The sequence below is a fragment of the Dromiciops gliroides genome, chromosome 3 (assembly GCF_019393635.1).
Source record: "Dromiciops gliroides isolate mDroGli1 chromosome 3, mDroGli1.pri, whole genome shotgun sequence".
Classification (NCBI taxonomy): domain Eukaryota; kingdom Metazoa; phylum Chordata; class Mammalia; order Microbiotheria; family Microbiotheriidae; genus Dromiciops; species Dromiciops gliroides.
In genome coordinates, this window is record NC_057863.1 from 193,231,879 (window position 1) to 193,251,391 (window position 19,513).

Consider the following 19,513-nt stretch of genomic DNA (forward strand, 5'->3'; position numbering starts at 1 on the left):
AGAGTTCAATAGCAAATTATTTCATAAAGTGAAGACTCTCCTAGAATAATGGGGAAATGTACCCCTTTTAATTTCCTATATTTTTTACATTCAAATGTTTCTTACATAACAGAAACATTGTAATAATACAACATTTAAGAATTTTACTAAAGTGCTTTCAAAATCATTTCATTCTTTGAATAATCCAAAGAGTTAGGGAAAGCAGATATAAAAATCCCCATCAATAGATGGGTAAATGACAATCAGAGAGATCAAGTGGTCTGTCCAAAGTCACAGGTCCTATAAATGGTGGAAACCAAAGCAGTTTTCCTGACTTTTAGTTACATACAGGCTCTTTGCTCACTCACTGGAGCAAAGAGTCCATGACTCTTTTCTGTATACCTTTCAAACAGATTGGCCTGAATATACAATATGCTGTTTCCTTAAGGTTAATCAATCTTTAAACTAACATATATTGCTTGGGTGGATGAAGTTCATTCTCATTTTGATAATGTGGTAAAAGGTCTATTTTTAAAAAGAAATGCAAACATGAGAAACTAAACAAGAAAGCACAATGTGTCACGTTCCTTGACTCAAATCATTTTGTTGTCTTAAGACTACAATTAGATATCAGCTCTTCCATCGGGCTCAAAATAGAGGAAAGTACAGGCATAGTTTAGCAATTTCTTCTTCACTGATGTTAGCCAAAACCCATTAAATACATTTGTATAAAAGACAATTGCATAAATATATTATCGATTTTGCATCTAGTGGGAGAACAATTATTAAAGATATACATTATGCAAATTATATAATTAGAATTTAACAGTACCTTTATTCATATATGAAAGGTTATCAGACCTCTATATATAAGACGAAAATTCAGGAAAAATATTTGTCCATGGTGTATCTAGAAATCTGAATTAAACTATGTAATAAGATTGTACTGTATGTATCTTACCTAATTTTATTATTCTAATTCTCAAGTCACTCCTTTCCAAGTAAGTCTCCCCAGCTCTACCCTTCACCTAAACAACAGCTTTCCCCTTCTATCAAACTATTGAAAATGCATATCCTTCAGGAAAATTCTTTTAATAGTAGCAAATCCCTCTAGAGCATTTGTCACATCTAAAAATGCAATCCTCTACTCTCTTTTCACTAACCTCTGATTCATGTATCATGTTACCACTATAATCACATTAATAATTCACATATATACTTGTTGAATCATTATCCCATTTTTATATGTTCACAGAAGCATAATCTATCTCTTATTACAAGTTTTTATATATTAAATTCATTCATAAAGATAATTCATTCAGTCAAGACATTTGATATATTAAAATCATTAATTTAGATAATTCATTGAGTAAAGAATTAAACACATATTAAGATATGATGAGCAGGCAGATTTCAGAAAAACTTGGAAAGACTTACACAAATTGACACAAAGTGAACTAAACAGAACCAGGAGAACATAAAGTAAGAGCAACATTGTACAATAATTAAATATAACTGATTTAGCTCTTCTCTGCAATACAATGATCCAAGACAATTCCAAAAGACTCATGATAGAAAATACTATCTACATCCAGAGAAAGAACTTATAGAGTCTGAATACAGATCGAAGCAGGCTATTTTCACTTTATTTTTTTCATAGTTTTTCTTTTGTTTTGTTTCTTCTTTCACAACATGACTAATGTGGAAATATGTTTTACATGATTGCACACATGTAATCTATATTAAATTGCTTACCATCATAAGGAGGAGGGAAGGGACAGGGAGATGGAGAAAATTTGAAATTCAAAATTTTATTATGATAAAAATTGTCTTTAGATGTTATTGGAAAAAATAAAATACTATTTAAAAGGGGACAAAAGAATTAAGCATAGCACCACACCTATACAGGGACTTGATGCTTTGGTTATTACACTGACAGAAACTTCTTACTTAGCTGAGAAATTAATCAACAGCATGAAAATACCATTGATACTGCTATTATTACATTAAATTTTAAGTTAGGCACTACTAAACAATGGACATTATCAAAACAGGCATGATGCAGTATAAAAGCTTTTGAATATAAGGTTTTTATGGCGCAGATCAAGGAGAACTGTAGATCTGGCAACTTTTAGGACAATTATGTATATTGGGTGGTATAGGATAAGAGTGGGAAAAGAACCTTTCAGAAGCAGAAAACAATAATCCCTACCCCCACTCCATTGTAAGTCCTGAAAACCTCACATAAGATCCTTAGATAAGGTTCCAGAAACCATACAGCCTTAGAATAGAAGCCAAGCATCTTGGTTACATATGTGGAAATGAATGGGAGGAGAACTGAAAAACTATCAGATTAACTGTAAAAAAAAACAAAAAAGCCATACAAAACAACTTGTAATATACTCCTATTCAGATAGACTTCTATAGTAACAGCACAAAAAAAGCTGAATGACATTTCAAAAACCAACCACATCAACCTATGAAAGCATATCAATTACACAACTGATTTTGATAGTTATTACGGACTGCATGAAGATTGCATTGGCACAAATATGTCAGCCATAGAACTATATTCTTTATTTTCTATAAAACCTCTCATCTGAGGATAGTTCTTTAAAGAATAAATAAAAATCAGAGACCAATTTATCTTCTGTTAATTATATTTTTTATTATCAATAAACTTAAAATACCAAATATAGTATTAAAGACTAAATTAGTAGAAAATTCACAAACCTATTTCCTTGAGAAGCTATATCCAAGTATGTCTTCCTACTTAAAAGGAAGATCCCATTCTTTGGAAATAACTGAAATAAAGTTCCATATTATATTGCCAACTACTTAGCAGTCGTTAACAAATGAAAACTGAACTATTTGGTTCTTGGTATATCTTAAATACATACCACAAAATGAATAGCACCAGACTAAAAAAACAAACACACACACAAAACAAAAGAAAAATTATATACAGCACTCAGTATACACCCTTATGTGTTTTATGAAGATGAAAAGATTCCTATTTCTTACTGATAGTTTAAGTACTACTTTTTAGAGGAGTTACATAGAGATGGTCATAAACAGGATAGGGGACGGCTAGGTGGCGCAGTAGATAAAGCACCCTGGATTCAGGAGTACCTGAGTTCAAATCCGGCCACATTTGACACTTACCATCTGTGTGACCCTGGGCAAGTCACTTAACCCTCATAGCCCTGCAAAAACCAAAACAAAACAAAACATAAACAGGATAGAGGTCAAACGTGATTACAATAACTATTTGGATTTCTACCAACATATCTTCTACTGAACCTCCAAATATTTCACCATTATACTCATTATTTTCAATTCCATTTCCTTACTCTTTCTACAACTAGATGTACATTATAAGGTGTCTCTACTAACCCATTATGACATTCAAATGTTAAAAGCACTTAAATAATATTACTAAATCATATTAAACATATTTATTCAACATGCAAGATAGGTTCTAATCACTTTGAGTTTGTACTCTGTATAGAATGGGAACATTCCCTAAGTTCTAGCACACCTCAAGTCTTCTTTATGATATTATTAAAGACCATATATGTGATTTTTCCTCTTTGGTTGCTTTGATTAACAACCAGAACTGTAACCAAGTTGTTACCCTCCTTTCCCCCACCACCCTTCACCAAATTACTGATGGTTTGTTCTGTTATATGGATAACAACAGCATAGTAACCTAGTATGAAGGAATGAATAAATAAAACATTTGTACTGGTATATCTCAACATTTGTATTAAGTGTTTGCTACATACAAAAAACTAAATGATGCTAGGAATATAACAGAAAAGCAAAAACAGTCCCTCTTTATGTTTTTTGGTTTTGTTTTTATTTTTTTGGCAGGGCAATGGGGGTTAAGTGACTTTCCCAGGGTCATACAGCTAGTAAGTTTCAAGTGTTTGAGGCTGGATTTGAACTCAGGAACTCCTGAATTCAAGGCCAGTGCTTTATCCACTGCACCACCTAGCTGCCCGACAGTCCCTCTTTTCAAAAACTCACATTCTCATGGGGGAAAAAACACATATGGAAAGTTTCAGCTGTAAGTCAGATGGAAATGTCTCATGGTCCTTAGGGTACTGCAACAAATCAAATGTTAATGCTTCTTTAATGTCATTTCTACTGATAAAATCATATCATATTATAATGCTAATGAATAGATAAAGGAAGATTAATTTCAAGGGTGTATCATCTGAATGAGTACCAACATGTAATCATTAGTATAGTATGGAATAACTCTGAACATTCTTCTCCATTAGTCTATCTACATATACATACACATACATATATAGATGTGTACACACACACACACACACACACACACACACACACACTTACTTTTCCCTGCCTCCTCTTTCACTTCTATATTTTAGGGGGCAGCTAAGTGGTGCAGTGGATAAGGCACCAGCCCTGGATTCAGGAAGACCTGAGTTCAAATCTGGTCTAAGATGTTTGACACTCACTAGCTGTGTGACCCTGGGCAAGCCACTTAACCCTCACTGCCCTGAAAAGAAAGAAAGAAAGAAAGAAAGAAAGAAAGAAAGAGAGAGAGAGAGAGAGAGAGAGAGAGAGAGGGAGAGAGTGAGGGAGGGAGGGAGGGAGGGAGGGAGGGAGGAAGGAAGGAAGGAAGGAAGGAAGGAAGGAAGGAAGGAAGGAAGGAAGGAAGGAAGGAAGGAAGGAAGGAAGAAAGACAACCTTGAATCACTTCTACTTTTTAAGTTTTTGGCAGTGTAACGAAATGTATTTGCTAATTAGGTCAGGCTTTGGTTCCAAATTTGAAGCTATGTTGCTAGGAAACTTACTTCTCTGCAGAGAGAAGAGGAAAATAAGTTAAAAGTCTACCTCCCACTGACTAAACAGAATTTAACTGAATTAATTCCATAAGCCAATTTACCTTAACTAGGCAACTGACTAATAAGCCAATTGAGTAGCTCTGAGTCATTGAAACTATTTCCCATACACCAAGCTATTAAAGCAGTTTAAGGTTGCTCAAAGGGTACAGTTAAGTCTTGCAAACAATTTTAACCCATTTTCTTATGTGGAAGATGTTAATGAAATTCCAGGAAGATAAAAACTGGCAACTCAATTGCCATAGTGTAATGTAAAGAGCCCTGGATTTGGAGTCAAGCGGATCTGGGTTCAAATATTGTCTTTTTTTTTTTCAATTTTGTTATCTGTGTGACCTTGGGCAGGTCACAACCTCCCTAGGCCTCAGTTCCTTATCTGTAAAATAAGGGAGGAGAGGGAGAGGGGTAATCCCTTGGTAATCTCTTTCACCTTTAGATTTATGATTCTATAATACCCAATCACTTGAGTTCTGTGGACCACAGTTCTCTTGTATAAAATGAGAGAGCTGAACAAGATGAACTGAAGTCCATTCATCTATATAATCAATAATAACTTTTTTGTTGTTGTTTTTGTTTTTGCAGGGCAATGGGGGTTAAGTGACTTGCCCAGGATCACACAGCTAGTAAATATCAAGTGTCTGAGGCTGGATTTGAACTCAGGTACTCCTAAATCCAGGGCAGGTGCTTTATCCACTGCGCCACCTAGCTGCCCCCAATAATAACATTTTAAAATTCAGACTTAGGCTTGTGTGACCAAAAAAAGTATGCACCTTACTCATTAATCCTTAAGAGAAAAATATACCCAACTTGAAAATGTCCTTAGTTATCTAAAAATTGTTCAGATTTTAGATATTTTTTAAATCCCCACAAACACATCGTATGACCTGAAACTGAATAAAGAATGCTGCATTCGGGTTAATTAAATTTAAGACTTATGAAAGCCTGTTAATCATAAATTAGTAATTAAAATTCAATGTCAAATATAAATACCAATGAAACAAATCTAAAGCATAATTTATGTTCTCTTGATCAAATTTCTGTGGGTTTTTTTTAGAATGTCTACTGATATTAAAGGGATAGAGACTAGACCTGGGTTATTTCACTCATATAGATGATTTTCAACTGAGCTAATTACCTCTACCAATGCAGTTTTGTACCTTCTCTGAGCTGCCTAGAGCACTGAGAAGCTCTTGTCCAGAGTCATACAAGCAGTACAAATCCAAATAAGACATTAAAAACTTTAAAATTTTTAAAAAAGAATATTCAAAGGAAATCAAAGGAATGGCATCAATTGGGTAACGGCTAAACAAGCTGTGGTATATGACTATGATGGAATATCATTGTGCTATAAGAAATGACAAAGCAGAGTGATTTCAGAAAAACCTGGAAAGGCTTACATGAACTGATGCACAGTGAAGTGAACAGAACCAGAGAATGTTGTGCACAGAAACAGCAATATTCTTCAATGAACTGTGAATGACTTAACTTCTCAGCAATATAATGATCCAAGACAATACCAAAGGTCTAATGATGAAGTATATTATCCATCTCCAAAGAAAGAACTGATATTGATTGGACACAGACTGAAACATGCTATTTTCACTCCTTTATTTTTTCTTTTATTGAAGTTTTCTTATCCAAAATGACTAATATGGCGATGTTTTACATAATTGCACATTTATAACCTATATCTGCTTACTGCCTCTGGGAAGGGGGGAGGGGAGGGAGAGGAAGGATGAAATTTAGAACTCAAAACTTTAAATTAAAAGGTTTATTTAAAAAATAAAAGAAAACTCAAGGAAATGATACTCCAACCCTTTCTAATCTAAATTAAAAATCTGACTTCCACTTGTTTTAATAAAAGTTCCTACTGCTTATACAGGAAGAACAGAGAGCCTGTCATTAAAACTACTTTTGGTTTTTGTTTTTTCCCCAAAATAGTGGAGAAACAATTTCTAACAAATGTATATAGCCATAGTTTGTAGTATGTGTAAAAGGTAATTAATTAGGTTTGGGATGAGAAGGTATGGGTTAAAATTTTACTACCTACATGACTTTAAGCAACTCACAACCTCCCTAGGCCTCAGTTTTCTCATCTGTTAAATGAGAAAGTTGAACTAAATGAAATCTGAAGTTCCTTACAGCTCTATATCTATAATACCAACGCATAAAATGTTACCACTTACTAAAGTGTTAAGTTTTTAAAAATCCCTAAAAATTCTAAAACATCTTATTTAAAGTTTTGTTTTGTTTTGTTGTTTTTTAATGGGGATAACTCACATTCCTATTGATTAATATGAAACTATCTCCTTTATTCATGCTGGGGAAAAAAAAAATCAAAGTGTGTCTGATACCTGGGAAATCCTCTGAGGATGTGGTGGCTGTCCATATCCAAAAAAATGCACTTTATCTGTTTCACAGTTTACCAACACATAAGTCAAGAATATATAATACGTTAAATAGAGACAAAGAGAGAGAGAGAACACAATAGAGAGTGCACGAGTGTAGCGTGGGGGACAGGAGCTTTTTTATTTACTAGGGTCAGAGTAACTTTGTTAGGCCTCTAACAGCAAAAGCATACTTTTTTTAAAAAATGCATGTTTTCAGAACCTTGAGTTCCACTTAAATACAAGTATCACAAGATCTAAATAACCAGATTTTTAAATGCATTTCCATTAGGGAATCAAAGACTACTTCTCTCTACATAATGTATACTAAAGCCATCCATTAGCACACACAGACTATGTGTTCACTCAATGCTGAACCAAGCTGAATTGTAGAACAATAAGTTGACATTCACTTGTGTTTATTGGTAGTGCTTTTAATACTTCATTTAAGTGTCAGATTAGATGACAGACATTGAGATTGTGGACTAGTTGGCACCAAATTCAGATCTAGGCACCTTTTCTGAAACTCCTTACTATCTACACATGTCTATCCTAAAATAAATAAATAATGCAGTTAATCTCAGGCTCTGAGCCAAGGGCAGATGTGAATACTATAAAGACATTTCTCCATAAATGAAGTCTGAGAGAGAATCAAAATACTACTGTTAAAAATATTAATTTATGTGTGAAACAATACTATCACAATATTCTGGAAGCCATGTGATAGTCACCAAAAAAAAAAAAAAAGATTTGTAGCCAAGAGTAAAGTGAAGATGAAGCTTTCCCTGAAGCAAGGAACATAAAACCTTCTAGAAGTGGAAATATCCTTTCATTAAAAAAAGAAAGAAAGAAAGAAAAGAAAAAAGAGATCAAAGCTTATCTGCTAGGCCACATCAGGAAATCCCTACTACCACCACTCACCACCAGTAGAACCACATACACTTCAACTGCAGCAATGGGAGGAAGGAGTTGAAGATTGGAGGAAAGAGGAAAGGAAAACCACACTAATCCAAAATGGAAAAGAAAAGAAGTGGTCTTTTGATCTCTGCAGGATGGCAACTTTATAGGCTATGCTCAAGTAGTTTCCAACCAGCTGGTCAACCAGGTATTTAAAGCTTAGCCCTACCATGATCACTAAACCATGAAGTGAGTCATATGTGAACAGAAATCAGGTATGAGACTAACCAGCTACAAGTGACTATCACTACAACACACCAACATGAACAGTAACTGCACCCACATCCAAAACACTAGTCTCTCTTATCAATTGTTTGCTTCCTATTTTCTGGGAAAAGGCATTTCTAAAGTGATTATGGATGAAAAAAGTTTTTCTCTTTCCAAGACAAAAACTGAAAAGGATGTGAGACTATACCTAAGGTTTTAAGCTTTAACAAAATGTTCAATATTTTCTTCCAAGAATGTCATAAAGGAAATACAATATGCTGCATTTGAACAATGAACTTTGAGTAATATGGTGGCACTGTTATAAATGTAATTTTTCTTCTTCATAGAAAAGAAAATATAGCACTTCCCTCTTCCCACACAACCATTACTCAACAGTCTAGTGGTTGAACAAATTGTTTTGGTTGAACTTTTTAGTCATTTTTACAAATAAACCAAGTCTTATTTATTTATTAAAATTAGGAGGGTCACGGAAGTACCCCCAAAGAGAGTTCTATCATCCAAATGCATTGTCCTCATCTACATCTAGAAAAAAGACTGGCCTTTGGTTTTGTCTTACTCAATTAAGCTAACATGAAATTGCTTTTGCTTCAATATCAGGGTTTGGGAAGAGAAAAAAATAATAATAACTTTACTATACTGAAGCCAAGTCAGAAAAACCTCAAATAAATTTGGATATGAAATTAGCTTTTTTGAAAAGTATCGCCTTAGTTAACAATTGATGAATCTACTTGAGATATGGTTGGAGACAGCTAGTACAGTTATTCCAAACTATATTCAAGTAAAAAGCTAACTTGGATCTTCTTTTCAAAGGCCTTGTCAAGCTCAGATATGCCTGGTTTACTAAAGTTTCCATTACTGAGAAATCAAGATTTCTACCAGAATCTCTCCTTTTTTCTCTTTCCAGGTATATAAAATAGAGAAGCAAACAAAAGTATGAAAATCAAGAAAACTTTAGTGGCCCTTTAAAAACTTTCTAGCAAGATTGTCATTTTGTGGGTGTGGAGGTTTGGAGGGGAGGAAAATAGGGGAAAAAACACAAGCTAATAGAATTGACCAGAGACTAAATTAAATGACTCACAACACATCTAGCCTTAGAAAAAAATGCCCCTTTGTCACAGGGAAAGGAGAAAAAAACATGCCAATAAGCTTATACTTCATTTGAAATTCAGACCACATCTTAAGTTTGAACTTAAACACAATCCTGAGTTACTATTTTTCTCTTGAAAGCAAGTCTTAGAGCAAAGTGATTTGAAGAGGGAAGGAAAATGCACATAATAAGCTGCTGAAAGACCACACAGACTTTTCTCTCACTTGTTTTTTCTGGGGTTGGGCATATTTGGGGGGGGGTTACTTATTTAATTCTAGGCATCAATAAAGAAAATACATAAAAGTGATCAAAGTAGGTGTTTGCTTCAGGGGGGATGGGGTGGTTCTTTATTTCAGCCACCACTATGAAAACAAATCTTACTTTTCCATACTAAAAACAGATACCATATGCTTCAGCACTGTGTTAATAAACAGAAGGCAAAAAAGAAAAAAGAAAGAAAGAAAAGAAACACACCCTTTTAAACACAATGTCCCACTGGGCATTCAGTAAGATATTAATATACTGTCAACTACTACAAAGCAGTTTATAAACTATTAAAGGGCTCTTATGGAAGACTGAAAAAAAAAATCAAGGACCAATAGTTTTTGCAGGCTCCATCTTGTTATAAATGCAGAAACTCCTCAATGCATTTTGATTTTTGTAAAGCTTACCAAATTTCCCTTAAAGACATTGTATTAACAAGTGATAGACTTGTGATCTCGTACTTAGAGTTAGGAATGAAACAGAATCTTTCAAAAACTCCATTCATTCACTGACCAGGTGTTTTGGACACGCCCAAATTTGCTCACTTCTCTGAATTCCCAGAAGTTTTATTCACCTCACTCAGCATTTGCTTTAGAACAGCAAACTTCTATGAAATCACACCAGTTCAACTAATTAAATTAGTCTCCAAAGACCACACTTTCTTATTTTGCAAATTGAGGGCCCTCAGACAGGCAGAAAGACGTAAAACTGCATGTGAAATGTAAAGAAGGAACACGTTACAAAGACACTCCTAGCCTACAGAAGGACAAGTATGTCTCATACTCATTGGGGAAAGCTGTAAAAAAATGTTCAAGAGTTTTACTTGCAAATGAAATTGGAAATGAATCAGAAAATTAATTCTCCTGTTATAATGTGGCAATTCTATAGCTATGAGAATTATATCTATCAGATATTAAATTCATACTAAAGTACAAAATTTGAGCCTCAAAATATAAAAGCCTACAGAATTCACTTATCAGCCATACCCTATTAGTGTGACCTTATCTTTAATCTACAGGCTTGATAAGATGCCCCAACACTTACAAACTCAGCTCAAACAGTGACTAATGACCATTAATTCCCCTATCTTCAGTAATCTCCCCTTCAATTCATTTATCACATTGACACTTCACTTTACACACATGAATAAACTTAAACAGAAAAGGTGAATCAAAAATAATCTCAAAGCAATCTGCAGCTTTAAATTAAACTGAGACTCATAAGAGATTGGGGCAAATAGAGAGATCACATCCTGATGCTTTTGATATGCATATTTGTTCAAGGAAAGGCAGGCAAGAGGGGTGTAGAAATAAACCTATTCAAACACCCAGACAAGCTGAGATATGGACTATACTGAAAAGGTAAAATGGGGGTGGATAAGGATAAAGTTAAGAGTTTACTTACATTTTAATCCATTTACCTGTCCACAGGGGTACAAACTATCATCTTAACTACCCTAAATCATTTTTAAGAGACAACAGGCAAAAGAAGTTCTCCTTTAACCTCTCTCCATCACTGTTGGGATTTTCTTGCAGTCAACTAAATGATTTTTAACATCAGGAAACTCTGTTCTGATTTTCCTGCAATTATTTTGCTTAAGTAAAATCACTGGTTAGAATACAAAGGATGGTCAGGGACAAAAAAAAGCTCTAACAAAACCTCAAAATAGTTTCTTAATTATACAAAGTTTGTGGCAAAGGTTAATATACAACTTGAAGTTCAATAAATAAATATAAAAATTCCCTGAGGTGTATTTTCTGTATACAGGGTTTTCTTAGCACCCCCCACACCCCCAAAAAAAGGCTAGAAGGAGGAAACCTCAAACTCTTGATTAATACCAGAATCAATTAAGTGAGGTAAAGGGGAGAGGAGGATTCAGGAAACAAAATTTGCCTTCCTCCCCTCCCCCCCCCTCCAATTTCTTTGGGTAAGAAAACTAACGCCAAAGAATAAATACACAGTCAAATTCACTACCAAAGAATCCTGGAATAGTCCTCCCTACATTCCAACATTTCACATGGAGGATAATATCACTTTTAAAAAACCTTCCAAAATTATAAGTAACAACCTTAACTTTACCACACCAATGAGAAGTCCCTGTCAGCTGTTTCTTTCATAATACCTGTACCTTTCATTTGAGGCATTCTAAGTCCAATCAAGAAGAGTGACTACAATAGGAAGAAGTTATTTCCTGCAGTTCTTTCTTGATCAAGCTTTAATTACAGACTTTAACTACATAAAACAACGACTAATAATCCCTTATGCTCTGAAGAGGAGGAACGTCTGGCTTTGAGGATCTGGTTCAGGGGGCCACAAATCTACCAGCAGCACCTCACCGCCCTTCTTCTCCAAGCTCTATGTAAAGAAAGAAAGCAGCCAAAACAGCCCATCCTGAGGAATTGGCACCATCCATCCACAGCCTCCGCCTCCCTCCCACCCAGAGGGTCAGACTTCTGTTTTACTAAAGAGTTTGGACGTGTGGGTCGGGGATGGGGGGGGGGGGCGAATTGATAGTAATAGGGGGTGCTTAAAAAAAGAAAAAGGAAAATTGGAGATCGAAAAATCTGCAGGTGAAGAAACACCTATTTTCCAGAACTTAAGAGACTGTGTGGTTGTTACTGGTTTTTGGTTTTTGGTGGGTTTTTGGTTTTGGGGTGGGTTTTTTTTGGTTTTTGGTTTGTTCTGTTTTGTAAGTAAATAAATGAAGGGTGGAGAGAGTAAAGGGGTTTTGGGATTGAGAGAAAAGATGAGTTACCTGAACAGAGACATATTAATCCAAAGAGATAAAAGTGAGCAGACTCAGCGATCATTGTCCTCGGGTGGCTTCTGCAAACAGTCTCATGCCAAGAGGGGGTAAAACGGTGCCCCCAAATTTGCGAATCCACAACACTTGCGCACACACACATACACACACACAAAGGCTTAATATAAGCAACGTGGATTAATCCTCGAGGAGTTTTCCGAAACTAAGAGTCGACCTCTCTAATCAAGATCCTCGAGCCTTTTGAAAGACAAAAGTCTTGCCAAAGGTTGATTGGTTGTTGGTTTCCTACTCCGGTCCCGGCTTTTCCAAAGGAGAAGCTCCGATGATCCCAGGGACCATCCAAAGAGGACAAAGAGCGCACCAAGTAGAGTTTGCAGACGCCCAGCTCTCCCTCAGGACTCTCCCCACCGAAAGTCAGGGCGAGTACAGGCACAGCGGCCAAGAAGTTGGGGTTTGGAGAGGTTCTGAAGAGGCCACGGGGGTGGGGAGAAGTGCTTCTCGGACTAAGTGAGACCCGGTTCTACAACTGGACCTATATGGCAGCAGCAGCAGCTCCCGGAGATACTCCTCCTAGGCAAAGAGGGGGCGAGCTCGGCCGGCTGGTGCGCTGGATAAGTCTGCTGAGATGGGAGTGAGCGCGGCGGCGGTGGCGGTGGTGGCGGTGCAGCGGCTACGGCAGCCTCCTCCCTGATTCCCCATCACTTGGGGGATGCAGCGGGGACCCGAGCGAGCCGCAGATCAGAGGAGACACGCACACCCCCGCTACGCCCCCAGCCGCAGCTCGGCACAGCCCGGATCATCTCCCCTCTGGCCTGTGCCCCCCACCCTGCCCCGGGCGAGGCAGCGCCTCCTCCACCGAGACCTCCCGGACAGGAGCAAGAACCCTCCCCCCCAACTTTCAAAGGGGCGATGTTCGCAGCCTCCAGTCCCCCCGACTATTGCTCCCTGGCAAGGTCCCGAGCCGAGCAGTGGTAGCCACGGAGTTCCCCTACGATCCAAGCCCGGGGGTAAGGAGGATGCTCGAGGGGGCGGGAGCCACAGCCGCAGGGTCTCTCCTCGGCTCCGCCGCGTCTGAAGTTTCTCCCTTCACGTTGTCTCCGGGCGCTCTCAGTCGGCTGTGGGTTTCCCCAACTGTCCGGATGGCTGAGATCGCCCCCTCCCCTCCCGAGCAGAGCAGGCTTAAAGGGACCGCACCGTACTTGCTTCTCCACTCTAGGCGACTCACACGGGGCCGACCAAACAACTTCTGCAAGTCTCTTTATTTATTTTATTTTATTTTATTATTTTTTAACTTCAAGCAGCTCAAGCGTTCAGGTGCAAGGAAATCTGCCATGGCTTGGAAATTCAAAGCTAACAAGAAAAGGCCACATCCCGCCCCCCCCCCCCTTCCCGCTTTTAACTCCCCCTCACTTTCCTCAAAAATGGAACCTCCCAGCCAAAGACTTCAAAAAAATCCTCCCTGGTCCTACTTAACCTTTTCGTCACCGCTTCCTGGTACAACTATATCTTCCCCCACTTCCCCACCCCTCCACCTCCCCAATTTTAGTGTCTCCAAAAGGGGCTGGGGGAAGCAGTTCAAACTCTGACAAATAAACCCATTCAGTTTTGTAATTGGGGAAGGGAGGAAAAGTTGCTTTGAATTTTGCTGGAAGTAAAGCTACACACATACAAATACCTCCAAAAAGTTTTTAGTATTATTTTAATTATTGACAACCATCTGTAAAGGAGAGAAAGAAAGAAATCCGAGGGAGCTACATTTTTTTTCTGGTCCGAGAGGTCCTGCTTCAACTTATTGGGCTTTGAAGGAGAATTTTAACTAGAGAGAAGTAATTAAGGAAGGAAAGAATGAAAATATTCTGGACTTCTGAGTAATAGTCTACAATTATCTGACTTTATCCTTTCAAATGGAAAAGTGTCCTTTGATAGTTGTTTTTTTAACTAGGTGGGGGCAGAGATGTAGAAAACTGAAGAACTGAGTGGAAAGACAAACTACACAAATGCGGATGTAATTTAGCAATTAAATTAGCAGTGTCCTGTGAATAAAATTTATTCAGATATTTTGGTTTCTGGAAGTTCATCCTGTGAGCTCAAGCAAATATCCTTCCCCCCTCCCCCGCCCCCCAGTGAGGGAAAATTAAAAAAAAAAACACAACTCTACAGCTTCTATCCTATGGAAGTTGAAAAAAAAAAAAAGGAGGAAAGTCATAAAGGTCCTTAATCCTAAGCAAACTAACTGAAAATTCAGTAAACAAACTTGAGATAAGATTTGAAAACCCCTAAAGAAATCTTTTTCCAGAACTGAAGACCAAAATGTGCTGTAAATACTAAAAACCAAAGTCCTTGATTTGGGCTTTATTTAATGAGAGCGAGCAACAGCATCTGTTTTTCCTCTGATAAAATGTTCATTTAAACTGAACTTAGTAATAGATGATAGAGAAACAAACCAAAGAAGGGATCATTCCTAGTGATGGCTTTACAACCAAAGAGAAAAAGAGAGGGTGGAAAAATACCCAAATCCTTTAAATCCCCATACCAGCTAAGTGCATTTTTCTAAGGTCTCAAACTTTCCCTTGATAAAGGATACTAGCTTTAAGACAGAAAATAAGGCAAGGTGTCATTTAGCATGATTTCCTCAAAATGGGTCTCCTAATCTCCAAAGGATTAATACCTCCCAAAATGTTCCATTTCCACTTAGCCTTTGGGCACTGATTGTTAGGAATGAGCAGGTAAACTGCATTTTATTCTTGATGGTCTTTCTTTGTCCCAATTAAGAGAATCCAAGTGAAATTGCTTAGATTTCACTCCTAGGCCCCAGAGCCAAGGCCAACATACTTAAAATGAGCAGAGCCCAGTTTTTGCTAAACTACATTACTTCATCTCAACTGTTTCCATCTTCTTTCCTTGACTCTTCCAAGCTAATATCTCTTCTTCAGGTTGATGGGGAAATGAGATGGACTATCAAGAAGCTCATTTTTATGACATTTCCACTATATTTCTAGAGACAGGTGAATCAAGTGATCACAACACTTTTTTTGCTACTGAACTCTAGGCCTGTTGGGTTAAACCCAATAAATTCAATTTGTCATTTAGGGTACTTACTATATAAAAGGTGCTATAATAGGCCTCAAGACTTATGAAGATGAATAAGACAGGTCCCTTAAGTTCCCTTAAAAAAACTACAAATCTTGTAGGGAGGATAAAGTATAAACATGATTATAATACAAAATTCAGTGTAAAAGTACATAAAGGAGACAGTCTTCTAAGATTTCTAAGAAGGAAATGTTCTAGTTTGACTACATATTGGGAATTCTGATAAGAGTAAGTTAAAAGCATATTAATTCCAAAATTGTCCCACTTGTCTGTGTTTCCCACTGAACTTACTTCTCTTCTCTTTTGTACTTTTTAATATACTTTTTTTAATATACTTTTGTTTATATTCTTTGCTCTTCTTTTTTGGGGTGAAGAGCATCACTATCTCTTGTAGCTCTCATAATTCTTCCCTCCTAAAAATATTTAAATCTTCCCTTTTAACCAATAAACATAATCAAGCAAATCAAATACACACGTTGCCCATGTCTGAAAAATACACACATCATTCTGTACCTCTAGTCCATCATCTTTCTGTGAAGAGGTAGAAAGCAAGCTTTATCTTTAGTTCTCTGGGACCACAGGATCATGTTTCAGAAGGAACCTCAGAGGACCTAAGTTCAGTACTTTTATTTTATACAAAAGGAAAAAAAATTCTTCTGGTTTTTCTTACTTTTACTCTTCACCAGTCTTTCCAGATTTCTTCACATGCATCTCCTTAATCATTTCTTATGGTATAATAATATTCCATTACAATCATATACCATGATTATGAACATGATGTAAAATGAACACATTTCACTATTGATGGGAATTCCCCTCCTTAGTTTCAAGCCATTTACTAAAATAAAAGGTGCTGCTATGAATATTTTTGAACATATGGCTTCTTCTTTCTTTGATCTCTTTGAGTTATGTGCCAAATACTGGTATTGCTAGTTTAAAGGGTATGAAAAGTATAGTGATTTTGGGGATATAGTTATAAATTGCTTTCTAGAATGGTGAGGGCACTTCACAGATCCATCAATGAATAACCCATTAGTTGGACTGTCCACAGGTCCTCCCACATCAACTCCAAAAAGTCAACAAGCATTTAAGCACCTACTGTATGCCAGGTGCTCTCCTAAGCACTAAAGATGCAAAGAAAGGCCAAAAAAAAAATGCTTTCAAAGAACTCAAGGTCTAATTGGAGAGACAACATATAAACAACTCTTTACAAACCAAGTATATACAGGATGAATTGGAGAACATTTGGGAGGAAAGGCACAAAGAATAAGAAGTACCATTAAAGTCTTCTTGCACAAAATGAGACTTTAGCTGAGATTTCAAGGTGGGCAGAAAAGTAGATGAGAAAGAAGAGAGTTACAGGCATAGGGGACAGCCTGTAAAAATGCACTGGAAGAGAGATGGAATTTCTTGTTTGTGAAAAACTAGGAGGCTAATGTCACTGAATTATGAATGTATTATAATCATTTAGAGGGGCAAGATGTAAGAAGACTGGAAAGGTAAAAAGGGATGAGGTTATAAAAAGGCTTTAAAAGTCAAATAGAGAGAGGGGAAGCTAGGTGGCACACTAGATAAAGCAACAGCCCTGGATTCAGAAGCCCCGAGTTCAAATCCAGTTCAGACACTTGACAATTATTAGCTGTATGACCTTGGGCAAGTCACTTAACCCTCATTACCCTGCCCCCCCCAAAAAAGCCAAATAGAGAACTGTATATTTATTCTTTAGGTAATTAAGGTAATTAATTCTTGAGTAATTACGGTAACAGGGAAAACCTTGAGTTTATTGAATAGGATTATGGTGGCGGCATGGACAAACCCTTACTTTAGGAAGATTAATTTGTAAGAATCAATTGTGATTCAGGACCCCATCTTTGGATAAAATTAGAAAGCCTCAGGGGTGCCCTGCACGGCTTCCTCTGCCCAGCTGGGGGTATGCACAGAAAACCCAAGTGCCAGCTCGTTCCGCCAAGTGAAGATATACACGGAAACGCCATGCCCCAGCTGACCTTGGGTGCAGCCCCCAGGGGTGCCAACAAATTAGCTTGGGGTGTGTGGGTGGTTGGCCTGGGTTTCCTGTGGGAGAAGGTTTTCCTATTCTGGGGGGTAAAAGAGCGGGAGAAGGGAAATAGTAGAGGAGCTATGGGGCTACTGAGAAAGGAGAGATGGTAAGAGGGTAGAGAGGGGAGCTACTGAGCGATGGAGATGAGGAAGGAGAGGAGATGAGAGGAAGCTCAGGCAGCAACACTGGCAGTGGCCAGCCACACCCACAGGTGATTCCATTGGCCAAAGTCACAGGTCGTATATCCTGCTTTTCTTTGTCCTTATTTCTAAATTTGTTCCACATCAATAAACCCTGTTTTTTGCTTTTATTGAAAATCTTGTTTCTTGTTAGTCTGGGAGAAGCAGTTGGGGAGGGGGCAGGCCCTTACAGATTGGGTCCCTGTACAGGGCTTAATGAACTTGAGGGATCTTTTAAAACCCCTCTTACAGATTGGAAGTTCCAACCAGGAGTTTACAGATTAGCTGAGAAAGCTAGGAGCTTACAAATTTAATAACTGAGTGGAGGATGAATTAAAGTGGGGAGAGAGTTGAGGCTTGGAAAACTACCCAGAAGGCTGATGCAATAGTCCAAGCATGAGGTTGAGATCTGGCACCAAGGTAATGGTTATATCAAAGAAAAGGGTGTATATGAGAAACACTAAGATGAAAAAGTTGACAGGAACTAGAAACTGACTAGATATGGGGAATGAGCATGAGGAGACAAGAATGGCATCTGTTGTAAGCTTGGGTAACTGGGTAGATGGTGGTACCATCAATAGTAATAAGAATATCTAGAAGAGGAGGTAGTTTAGGGGAAAAGATAAGGAGTTTAATTTTGAACATGTTAAATTTAAGTTACCTAAGTCATATCCAAGTCAATATATCCAATAGCCATATGATATAAGATATGAGAGAAAGTCAGGAAAGAGGTATGGGCTGGATAAATGTAAATTAGAATAATAGAGATCATAATTTAATATATAGGTGCTGATAAGATCAGCAATAGAAATAGTATAGGAGAAGAAGAGAAAGTCCAGGAAAGAGCTTTGGGGAACATCCACAATTAATGTACATGACCTGGATGAAGATTCAGTAACAGAGACAAATGACAGGTAGAAGAAGCAAGAGAAAACTGCCATCTTATTAAAACCTAGGGAAAAGAGAGTATCAAGAAAACAGAATGATCAATGGTATTAAGAGCTACAGAGTCCAAAACGGAAGAAAATAAAGAAAAAGTCATTACATTTGGCAATTAAGAGATCACTGATACTGGCGCAGTGGATAAAGAACTTGCCCTGGATTCAGGAGGACCTGAGTTCAAATCCGGCCTCAGACACTTGACACTTACTAGCTGTGTGACCCTGGGCAAGTCACTTAACCCTCATTGCCCCACCAAAAAACAAACAAAAAAACAACTGAAGAGATCCCTGACAACTTTGAAAAGAGTAGTTTCCATTGAATCAAGCCAGACTTCAGAGTTAAGAAGATGTTGAAATGAAAGGAAATGGAAACATCTATTGTAGACCATCTTCCTAAGGAGTTTAGCTATGAAAGAAAGGAAAAATATATGATGATAGCTAGTGGGGGTCATTGGATGAAATTAGGTTTTTTGAGTATGGAAGGGACTGGGGATCTTTGTAGGCATTTGGGAAGCAGTTCATAGATGGGAAGAGATTGAATATCATTTTCCCTTTTTTGTCATCTTTGTCAATTTAATGGATCTGAGGTAGAACCTTAGAGTTATTTTAATTATTATTTCTCTTACTATAACTGATTTAGAACATTTTTTTTCATATGACTATCAATAGCTTGCTTTTCTTCTTTTGATAACTGTCTGTTC

The 19,513-nt window shown here is 37.3% G+C and overlaps 1 protein-coding gene across 4 annotated transcripts in view; it reads right to left on the reverse strand.

Annotated features, from left to right (window-relative positions):
- The window catches only part of ROBO1 (roundabout guidance receptor 1), a 976,778-nt gene that overhangs the window by 454,552 nt on the left and 502,713 nt on the right, over positions 1–19,513 (reverse strand). Inside the window, exon 1 of one of the 4 annotated variants that reach the window (XM_043996231.1) lies at positions 12,535–12,698. The exons of the other annotated variants lie outside the window; for them this stretch is intronic. Coding sequence (XP_043852166.1) covers positions 12,535–12,685 — 151 coding nt within the window. The 5' untranslated portion in view covers positions 12,686–12,698. Of the gene's footprint in view, positions 1–12,534; positions 12,699–19,513 lie in introns of those variants that run through there. 4 annotated transcript variants of the gene reach the window in all.